The 10,946-nt window shown below is 46.8% G+C and overlaps 4 protein-coding genes and 1 pseudogene across 5 annotated transcripts; all 5 read right to left on the bottom strand.

Annotated features, from left to right (window-relative positions):
- Positions 1 to 2,363: 2,363 nt before the first annotated feature.
- Positions 2,364 to 3,221, bottom strand: TEOVI_000500100 (uncharacterized protein; the record flags this gene model as incomplete). Its single annotated transcript, XM_067223295.1, has 1 exon — positions 2,364 to 3,221. The coding sequence occupies one exon, from the start codon at positions 3,219 to 3,221 to the stop codon at positions 2,364 to 2,366; it is 858 nt and encodes a 285-aa protein (XP_067079396.1).
- Positions 3,222 to 3,756: 535 nt separating this feature from the next.
- On the bottom strand, positions 3,757 to 4,470 carry TEOVI_000500000 (cyclophilin-type peptidyl-prolyl cis-trans isomerase, putative; the record flags this gene model as incomplete). Its single annotated transcript, XM_067223294.1, has 1 exon — positions 3,757 to 4,470. The coding sequence occupies one exon, from the start codon at positions 4,468 to 4,470 to the stop codon at positions 3,757 to 3,759; it is 714 nt and encodes a 237-aa protein (XP_067079395.1).
- Positions 4,471 to 5,481: 1,011 nt separating this feature from the next.
- Positions 5,482 to 5,943, bottom strand: TEOVI_000499900:pseudogene (annotated as a pseudogene). The gene has a single exon. A coding segment is annotated over exon 1 (462 nt).
- A 355-nt stretch (positions 5,944 to 6,298) lies between these two features.
- On the bottom strand, positions 6,299 to 7,309 carry TEOVI_000499800 (uncharacterized protein; the record flags this gene model as incomplete). Its single annotated transcript, XM_067223293.1, has 1 exon — positions 6,299 to 7,309. The coding sequence occupies one exon, from the start codon at positions 7,307 to 7,309 to the stop codon at positions 6,299 to 6,301; it is 1,011 nt and encodes a 336-aa protein (XP_067079394.1).
- Positions 7,310 to 8,228: 919 nt separating this feature from the next.
- TEOVI_000499700 (uncharacterized protein) lies at positions 8,229 to 10,691 on the bottom strand (the record flags this gene model as incomplete). The annotated part of the gene is made up of 1 exon (XM_067223292.1): positions 8,229 to 10,691. One exon carries the CDS (start codon positions 10,689 to 10,691, stop codon positions 8,229 to 8,231), a length of 2,463 nt encoding a protein of 820 aa, XP_067079393.1.
- Between the last annotated feature and the right edge of the window lie 255 nt (positions 10,692 to 10,946).

Here is a 10,946-nt window from a genome sequence, read left to right as displayed (position 1 = left end):
GTGGTGGAAATTGATTGAAACGGGGATAGCGCAGAGAGTTAGCGGCGCTAAAATGACTGATTTAGTGAGGAAGCAATTGCAGCACACCCATATTTAATATGTGGATCCGCCCTCAGTATCAGTGAGAACAAGTATTGGCACCAAAAGGGGTACTGGTTGCAACAAGGAGTGGGCGCCCGCGGATATTCAAACAGAATAATTAAAAAAAAATAGCGGCCGGTTCTGTCACGGGAATGAAAAAAAAAAGAAAGGGAGGCGGGGTATGAGGCAAAAGTAGAACTTTAGTCGGTTGTAATGGACAAACTTATCCAATGCACAACGGGAGACAGTTTCCAAGGGAACAGGAATACGGTAACGCCACATGTGGGTGCAATTCATCTCGACGCCGAGCGCATTTCGAGAGATCGTTTTGACGGCCGTGTGGAAAAATGAAGGTTGAGGGCGTAAACCCACAAGTGGCCACACTGCGATAAGCCATCGCAATAAGAGACCGCGTCACGCCCATCCCTGTAATATCACCTCGCCACGAATAAAGGTAGAGAAGGTGCATGGACGGATTCTATTTATTTATTTAACTTCTAAAAGGCCTACATTTCCCTTAATTAATCAAAAACCGTGACCCTTCCCCCAACTCGTCTACAGAGGATTTTGTCATAACCCTTCACTTACTTACCACATACGAATTTTGTCTATTCATATGTTTGCCTGCACATCACCTCTCATGTGATGCCTTCACGGAAGGACAATGGGGTTGCTTACAATGCCATCATGAAGGGAAAGCATTTCCTTAAATGTTACTTCTATTTTGCTCCATGGTGATTTGATCGAGTCTTTCAGCAACTGCCACCATATGAACTATTTTGGATGAAAGGCTGCGCGAGAGCCACCAGGAAAATAATAATAATAGTAATAAATAAACGACCGCGTTGTCATCACACGGAGAGTGCCACGGGTCATGTAGTTGTAATATCTGCGTCTCAATTTTCTCACGATTGGATATTTCCTTATAATTCTCATAACCACGAGAGATAGGGTCTGAACAAAAGTATGGGAAACTTACCAAAGACTAGTAACCATGCTAAACTAATATCAACCATTGGGCAGCTGCGGCTTTTTCATACTTTATTTTTTTTTTTTCTTCCACAAACGCACTTCCATTTTCAACCCCGCTTCATGGCAAATGCTACGAAATGCACGAATTCGCAAAGACATGAACACTATGCTAAGTTAATGCCATGAGGTGTTCGCAACGTCGTAATTTCATCGCCATCATCTCCATAATAATAATAATAATAAATGTCGCCTTATCGCTCTCCCAAATTTAGTGCGATTTGGGCTCCCCTTTTTTTTTGTTTTAATACGACAGCGGCTGGTTTAAACCCTTCCGAATCCGCAGCCACAATTTTTTTTTGTTGTTTCTTTTTTTTTTTTGTTGTTGTTGCTGTTGCCTCCTGATGGGCACCGTAACGATGCGGAAGCCACGACAACAAATCGCCGTCCTCAAATTTATCGGCCTTCCTTTTTTTTTTTTCCCCCCCCCCTTAACGGGAAGAGTTGCTGCAAAGGTTATTTCGATTCTGCTCCATTACGCCTAAACAAAAATATACCAACAACAGCAATAGTAATAACAAAAGAAAATAAATAAATAAAAATAAGAGGGAATGCAACGGTGGTTTGGAAATGACGTGCATCCGATGTGGCGGAAAAGGACTGTTGAAGGGAAATGCGAACACGCCCACATAAAAGCGCATATGTGCAAAAAGTTTTTATTTATTTATTTACGCCTTTAGTTCATATATTCCATGCGTTAGAACCAATCACCAATTGGTCACATGAGGCTCACACTATGAAAGAGTAAGTCACTCCATTAAACCCCTTCTCCCTCATCATTCCTTCTCGCATATATAATTAATTAATCAGCAACACACTAAGAGAAACAATGAACGTATACGCACACATACATGCATTTATGCATACAAATAAATATGTGTGTGTGTGTGTGTGCGTGTGTGTGTGTACATACGTGTTTCGTAAAATATTAAATGGGTCGCGCATATTTAATGTCAAACTGGCGACGCATCCCTCACATCCACACATTCACCACCAACTTCCACATCTGTTTTTCGAACGCCCTCATGATATTCGAAAAGGGTGGGGAGAACCAACAGATTGTTTATAAAAAAAAAAGGAAAAAACCGGACCCACACACAAATACACACACCGCAGCGGCAGCAGCAGCAGCAGGGGGGGTGGGACTAAAGACGTACACCGAGCGATCGAACAGGGAGTCAAAAACAAAGGGGGGAGAAAACAAAACCGCAAAGATGAAAGAACGAGGTTCCCCACAGGTTGCATATCTTCATTCAGCCACTAAGGAAAAGTAACAAGCAAACAATTGCCAATGTAGCCATTCTCCTTTCATCACCTTCCCCTTCCGCATCATCTGGTGGCGATGATTCGATGCCGTCTTTAAATCCGCGGATCGCCTCGACAATTGTGTTCGTCGCCGCTGCTTTTGCCTCAGCCTCCGCGGCCATGGTGTCACGCAAAGCCGCCTCGCTTAGAACCGCGGTGTCATTTAATGCACCCACATCGTGCACAAGACGGTGAATAATATCTTGCCGTGGGACGGGAATGTGGGGTTCCAAATGCGTAACCATTCGCTTTACCTCCGTTTCCAACACCTCCCGGGAAACATTTTGTACATCACGCTCAGGGCAGTTGTATGGCACCGCGGTTACACTATCTTCATCCGCCTCGGTTTGGTTAAAGACGATCAAAACTGCCTTGAAACTTGTAAGGATTGAGTGCGAGCGACGGGAAATGCTTTCCACCAGATGGTTAGCCCTCCTTCTTGCCTGTACCGCCCTAAGTTCTGCCTTAGTCGCTTGTTCCTCCGCATCATTTGCCGCTTTAGCGGCTTCCCCCGCCCGCGCCATCGCTTCACCTTCCGAATGATGTCGCCCGACAGCGGCCTCCGCGCGAAGATATGTTCGTACCGCCTTTCGCACCTCTTCAGTTGTCCGATATCTCGACTCCGACGCCACGAAGGAATTCTCTTCGATCTTTAGAGAGAGCTCCTTCGAGAAATTTGCCGTCCCTCTCACATGGTTAAGGAACTCACATGTCACATTTACCGCATCCTGAGGTACACCACTTAAGAGGGCAGTGGCCACAACGGAATAATGCATGACAGCAACGAGTGTCAGAAGTATCGCCATCTGTTGCGTGCTCTAAATTAATAATAGCCGCTGCTGTACTATGCGGATACCCTGTGCCACAGGAAAGCGAAATGAGCAATAGGAAACAAAGAAGTGTGAGAAAAAGGGGGGAATGTGGAGAGAATGATGTCAGGCGGAGGTACCGCGTGCGGTGAACCGCATCTATGGAACTGCAATAAAAATAATAATAATAATAATAGTCAACAATAACAAAATAAAAGATACGTAGATGACAGGGTCCCATTGCCGACAGTGATGACAGCGCTATGAAGAACGCGGGAAAGGTATTTTCCCCTCCTCATAGTGCTTGTGTCGTGCGCTGCATACCCGCCAAGTTTCCTCCTCCTCCTTTTCTTCTTTCTCCGGTATCGTATAAAGATGATGCCGCGTTTGACGCCACCAGATGTGGCGAGGCACTCCTTAATGTGGAGAGCAAGGTAGTCGCGAACGATTTTTGTTTTTTTGTTTCTTCACTGCTGGTGTGTGTGTGTGTGTGTGTGTGTGTGTGTGTATCGGTTCACTTGTGTTTTGGTAATCAAAACCGAAGGAACGCCGAACCTTTCCCGTAGTTGGGCGTTTCCGCTTCCTTAAGAACCCCAGCCTCCAGAATTCGATAATGAATAAAACGTTTTGCATGTGGCAAAAGGCTTTGCTGCTGCAACCGCTGCAGCACATCATAACCTTCCACCACTTGACCCAACAAAATATGATCTTCCCCCGGTGTAAACCCATCCACAGTTATTAAAAATTCAGAGCCCCACTGAGCGTTTGCCCCGACGGCGTACACAAGTCCCTTTCCCTTTACATCACTGCTTCTGCTGCTGCTGCTGCTGCCCTTCGCCATCTCGCGGAAACTTCGGCCATAAATGGACCAACCGCCGGCTGCAGAGCCAAATGTAACATCACCACCTCGAATAAAACATTCATTAGGGAGGAGTCGCGTCCCACTATAACACAATTTGTGACCAGTACCGGAGGTTCCATGTTTTCCTTGGCAAAGTCCACGGAAATTCGTCGTGCTAACGGGTGAGATGCTGTCAAACAGTTCAATCACAACTCGGCCGCAAACGCTTTGGTGAGTTGTGAAGAGACCAGCTCGGTAACGCGCAATATCCATAAACGCAAGTGAGTTATGTGAATTAGAGGGAAGTGGAGTGATGTAAACGCTGGAACCATATGATGAATAATGAGCGCGATTACACGCACCAACTGCAGTACCTAAGGTGAACCCAAACAGAATGGCTATCATGTGACGACCTCGTTTTCTTTTTCCTCTTCCCTTCCGTGCATCAACACGCAACACGATTCAACGCGATTCACAAAACTGAGGAAATTAAAAAGAAAAAAAAGAGCGCACACACGCGTAGAAGTGGTGTGAGGAGGGAGATATGAAGAAATGAAGAATGTCTGTGGTGTTGGCTGACAAAGTTGTCAAAGTGAAGGAGGAAAGGAAAGCAGGACGTAAAACAGAAGTAAACACGCATAGCCAAATGAGCACATATATATATATATATATATATATATATATGCGTCTATGTGCATGCGTGTCCAAAAATATATACTTAAAAAAAAGGACGTGTTTTCATTCAGATCCTACCGACTAAATTTGCACCCGCCTGTTGCGAATTTTTTCCTTTTCCCGTTTAGGCTACTTTTCCTTTCTGCTTCAGCTACCCAACTACTTCCCACGCCGATACCAAATGACGACAGCACGCATATGCTCGACGTGGGTGAAATGAAGCAGTGAAGTAAAAAAAAACTGAAACAAAAAAATTACAGGAAACAAACAAAATGAAAATAAAAAATGATCAAAACATATGTTAACAAATTAATACGGAAACACGCCAGAGGAGGAAAAAAAAAAAAGAGGTGGAATTTGCAAAAAGAAACAGCTTCACCAGACCTGGCGATACCGCCACATGCCTTTCCTCCATCCCGCATGGTTATTTGCCTCGGCACCCCACCGCTCCCTCCATCCCATCACCACTACACACACACGCACACATATTTTTTCGATGAGAACACATCCTTCACCTTTAAAAAAAAAAAAAAATCGAAGCTTTCACGCAAAAAAGAAAATAATTCTGAAGGGAAACAAAAGATGACGAACGCAAACACACACATATGCATGCATGTGTCTGTTATTTCCGGGGCAATCCCTCCCCATATGTATGACACGTGAATATATGTGGGTGGCTATACGCGTGTGTGGAAGAGAGAAGAGGAGAGGGTAGGGAAGAGTGGAAGAATAATCGTAGCATTACTTACTGGGGAAATTTGCCAGGAAGTACTTAAAGGCGGACTCAAATGAATCAAACACCTCTACACCATCGTACAGCATGAGGTTGAAGGGGAGGCCAAACCCTTCAACTCTCAAATTATCCTTGTCAACTTCGCTTCCATACTTCTCCCTCATGTTGCGGCGATCGGAAGTGAAAGTTAACACCATTTTGTTGAGCGCCGCTGCATAGCCCACTTCAAACGCGGTACCGCAGTCGGGTTCATGGCCGCGGAATGGTGAAAGATCAGCAATCACGGCGTCGCAATCCTTAATCATTTGGATATTCTTCTGACGGATGTCGAGGGCCCCTGTGGCTTCATTATCTGTGGGAATCAGAGGCATCACATTCTCCTTCTTTAGCAGCTCACGAACTTTATTGTAGTAGGAAGCCCCCATGTCCGGGTTGAACACCGCAGGACCCGCAATATATATCTTTCTCATTTCTGTTATTGGTGGTAGAATGTGTGACTTGGGGAAACAAATATAGATCGAAAGATAAATATGCCTTTTGTTGTTTCTTCCTTATTGTGCTTCCTTTTCAACAAATTATTTGTAGATATATCTGGTTGTATATTTTCAGACTGATCACTTAGTCTTGCGGTTTTGAGCCATTGAACAAGGGAGAAAAGAAATAAATAAATAAAAATATATCGCACAGCGACGGTGCGCACTGTGTGAAGGGGAAGATCGAAAATCCAAATGTGCATCCACGTCGATACAGTCATGCATAGAGTGGACTTGAAGATGAAAGTGAAACGAAGGAGGAAGAAAAAAAAAAGAAAGGGAAAAGACATACTCATACCGCAATCTGTGAAGAGTTGTAAAAAAGCCTCCGGTGCATTATACAACGCTGCAGCGGGGCACCCGTATGATGGATGTTATTTGTGATACGAAGCCAAATTTGGTGCTGCGGTGGTGGTTGGCATTTGGAGCGCCACCGCGCCGTTGCCGTACATGGCAGCCTGACATCCTCATCCAATTCCATCTTGCGCCATGTCATCCATTTACCATTAGATAAAATAATCGGGCGCTTCAGCGAATGCTCCAATACCCACCTGGGTGCCGAGTGAAGGATGGAGGCCTGCTCCTCCTCAGCCAGTTGCCCAATACACACAAGCTGCACAGGTTCGGGGTCAAACACTGCATGGGGTTCCTGATTGCAGTTGAGTGTGAGGCTATCGAGATTAGTTGCATCATCATCAATGGGAAGCCACCGCATCGAGGTGTATGAAAACTGTGACCACAATGTAGAGAGGGCGCTTGACACGCCATGAGGGAAAGGCTTTCCTGTTATCAAGTGTGTGTGACGAAGCGAATCATCAGCAAGAAATGGATTGGAGGTCTCTTGTGCATTGAAAAGTTGTACACTCGGTTGCGGGCGTGATGGCACGGCAACCGAGGCATCCACCAAAAGCGTACCATCAAAGTTGGCCTCACTAGCCGGGGAGGTGAGTAAAGCCCCAACATACTGCTCCAGCGTAGCGGCCTTCCACGCAAATGGTTCCGAACCCGTACAGTTTTTTGTTAAAAGTAACCATTTATGATCTCTGATGGCCAGCACCGGCAGCGACTGCAGCAGCGAACGCCGCTCGCTGGGTGAGTAATCAATAATTGAGTATACGGCCGGCCTCGGAAGCATATCCCTTGGGACTTCAACGCCGCCACGGCACTGCAACCGATAGTGATATTTTGCCTGCGCCTCTGAGAGCCAAAATACGCTTTGGGCATCGATGTTCTCCTGGTGTTTCTGAAGCAGTTGGAGGAGTTCTGTGGATGTTATGCGGCCTCTACTGAATGCCCACCGCATGACGACGGCAGCCTATTAGCAGCACCATTGGTAGTAATGGTGATGATGAAGTGTAGCGGTGTTGAAATGACAAGCAAACATGCGCTCTGTCGAAATAAAAGAAGCGAGATAAAGTAACCCGCAATGTTAAGAAATAGTACAGCAGTACCAAACATATCAATATCATCCCTTTCAGGCTTGGAATAATTCCCTCTCGGAAAGAATAAATTTTTCGTGAACCCACCACAAATCCCTACACTGGTACACATTTTCTTGCTTGACAGCCTCCCCCCCCCCTCCTCCTTTTAAGTGCGGCGGTAGAGTGCAATGGCATCATGCCCTCAAACCCAAATCCCTAAATAAACAAAATAGCGGAGAAGACCAAAAGAAAAAAAAAAGCGTCCAACGAAACGGCAATCCCACATCCGCTTCTACGACATGCAAGCGCTGCTGAGAAACAACATCGTACATTTCCCATTTGCTTCCAACTGCCGACTAACGTTTCCTTGGACTATTTGCCATATACGTAAAGCGGTATCGGGAAATGGAAAGCATTCGTAGCAGATGTCGTACGTCAACGTGAGGGAGGTTTACCCCTTTTCTCTCTTCTACGCGCGTCCAACTATACATCACCGCTTCCCTTCCCCATATCAATAAGAAACTCACTGTGAAAAAAATGAGGCGAAAAGAAAAGAGAAGTGCGGAAGATAAGGGGAGCGTCATAATGACCTCGTGAGAAGCACACAAAGACAGTAACATTCACTTTCCTCCACCGGAGTGAAGGCAACTTGTTGATCGACAGCGAAAGGGAAAGTGCCATAAGCACTTCTCACCATAGAAACTGACGTGCATACGTACGATATGCTGGAGGGAGGAGGGATCCACAGCAACGAAAAAAAAACAACGCCAAAACAGAACCTGTTAACACGCCGGGACGTAATCACGTAAGTGCTGGCACCGGTACAACCTCAATAGCTTCGTTGCCACTGGCACCGACATTATTGTTTTTATTTCCATCAACGCCATCCACGGCAGCGTCAGCCGAATTATTCCCACTACTGTACTTGAGTGCCGCCTGCTGCTTCCGCCTGTGCACCCCCTCAAACTGCTTTACGGTGTTACATATCGACTCCCACATACTCCAGAAAACAGCACCATGACTACTGCTCGGGTCTTGTGACTTACAACAGGCCTCCATCACGGTGTGGGCCCTATCCGCATTACCAGTCCGCCTTTCCACCGCAGCCCACCATAAAGCCAGTCGCTGAATCAATTGTGGTGTTAGTTTCTGTCTTTCCAGCAACTCCGCACAATAGTGACGCAGTGCTTGGCTTCCATGCAATCTAAACGTCACCTCGAGGACGGCATCCAAAACGCCGAACAAAAGACTGTCATACTCCGCTTGATGTTTCAACGCTAAGTGAAGACATTCCCGCGCAATTTGAACGGCACTTCCAGAAAAACCTAGCCGAGATTCTAAAGTGACGCAGTTAAGAAGGAACTCCATCGTAGACACGGGGGATGATCGCATGGTGAACTGTGCAACGTCCAGACCCAATTTGGAGAACTCCCGAAATCGGTGGAGAGGCAACCGTGTCCCGAAGGAAACACATAAACAACTTAAGTACTGCTGAAGAATGTGAAGAACGGCCAACGGAGCAGCCGCAAATGCCACCAGCGCGCGCTCAAACTCTTGGAAAGCTGCACTCACATCGCCACTTTGCCACAGGCGGCATGCCACATAACAGGCACCCTCCGCCGTGTACCCCGAAGAGTTGCAGAAAAGGCTTATTAAATTTTTTAGTTCTTCGTTGCTCCTTCCACCACTCTCCCCGGTGTTCTTCAACAACAATCGATGAAAGGCTACATCAACGGCAAGCACCCATGCACGGGGATCCCTTGCTAAGTTCTTCACCACCACTTGTCTGGCAAGTCCTTTGGATCTAATAGAGTTGGACACATTCGTTGCCTTGACAAGTCTTGAGACAAGCTTATCCAGTGTCCGCGCGGGATCTGTAAGCTGACTAAACTCCACGACCAACCCCATCAAAAGCACATTACTAGTAGTGGAAGAAAATTTAACAAACCACGCACCCTCATCCGCTACTGTCACTGCGTCCGTCCTAAGATTGTTTTCCCACAAATAGCACGCATACGACTCGAACAGTTGGGCTGTAGCCGCCTCAACATTCGGCATTCCGGAGGTGCACTGCGTGATGGCCTGCCGATACAACGCAATGACATCACTTGACGTGGCGACTCCATTACACTCCATTTCCTTCAAAATTTCGATGCGCTTCAGCCAGAGTGCCGTGCAGTGGCGATCTGCCCGCAGCTGAAGCTGATTCAACAGCATTGGGTGCTGCTGAGTAAGGCGGGTTAGATGGTACAAGGGGTCCGGTACATCTCCACAGAGCTTCTCCCGCAGTTGCTGATACTTTACCTCGTCAAGAGCATGGATGGAGGAGTCCATCGCCAGGGAGTCAATGATTTGGCTCTCAAACGCAAGAGCTGCGGTGAAAGCCCTGCAAAAAACAGCAGGATTGTCAACATCATTTAAAATTGCCCACAGTGTCTCACGTGCCATACTCAGCTCTCCCTGGTTGGCCAAGAAAACAGCATAGGAAAGGCGAAACTCTGCCGGCGACGCGCAGTAATCCGCCGCCATCTGGACAATTTTCTCCACCTGTGAAATATCACCGCCGAAGCAAAGTCCCTTGGTTTCTAAAGCTGTGCGTACTGTTTCCCAGAAAGCGATATCACGAAGCAGACCCCCATGCGATGTGCTATCCCGCAACAAAAATGCCGCACACTCAACGAGAAAGTCCGATGCATTCCCCTTCTCCCAGAGCATGTGAAAGTAGTTTCGTTGATTTTCAGTTGACGGATCGTACAGCAAGTACAGCCGCCATATATACGTTGCCGTTGGCATGGGTACGTGTGGTCGGCTAACCCAAAGCTTAGCAAGCCGCCATATACGGTGATGCTGAGTGAAGGGAAGTGCCTCCAATGCCCTAGTTATCACGTGCCGAGTGAGTGTAATCCGAGGTGCAACCGACCCATCCATAGCGAACTCAATGAAAGAAGTCCACAACAGTGGCATCATGGGAAGTTTTTCCACCGCTCGATCATAGATGTCCCGCAGAGACCTGAACCACTCATTAGGGGAAGTGAGCTCTCGTGTGTTCTCGCGCCGGTATGAAATATAACCCATCCAGAGCTTGTACGAGTAACCGTTGGCGCGGAGGGCACGTTCATAGGCCACGTTAACTGCATTTGCCTTAGACACCTGATTGGGGTAGTCCGAACACAGAATACTTCGAATGAACTGTAGCCAACCCCTCACATTTGATGGGTTGCGCAGCACCTCCAGTTCCAGGGTATCTGTGGATGTTGTTCCCATTTGTTCACCACCTTCCTCGAGGAAGAAACGAAAAAAAAAAAGGGCAATAGCGACAAGGGGTGATTGCAAGCAGCGCAAGTAATGTTAAAGAAATTAGGGGCAAGAAAAATAAAAGCGTGATGAAAAAGAGGAGGTAGAGAGTCGACGAGGATAAGTAGAAACCAAATGACGGCCACAGTGTCACCACCACCTAACGTAGGGTGGCAACAGGGATCAACTGAGAACACCTTGAAGCATGCAAACACACGCGCGTAT

Source organism: Trypanosoma equiperdum, assembly GCF_001457755.1.
Source record: "Trypanosoma equiperdum strain OVI genome assembly, contig: ctg_1827, whole genome shotgun sequence".
NCBI classification, from domain to species: Eukaryota; Euglenozoa; class Kinetoplastea; order Trypanosomatida; family Trypanosomatidae; genus Trypanosoma; species Trypanosoma equiperdum.
Note: the sequence above shows the minus strand (reverse complement) of the source record. Positions and strands in the feature narration are given on the sequence as shown.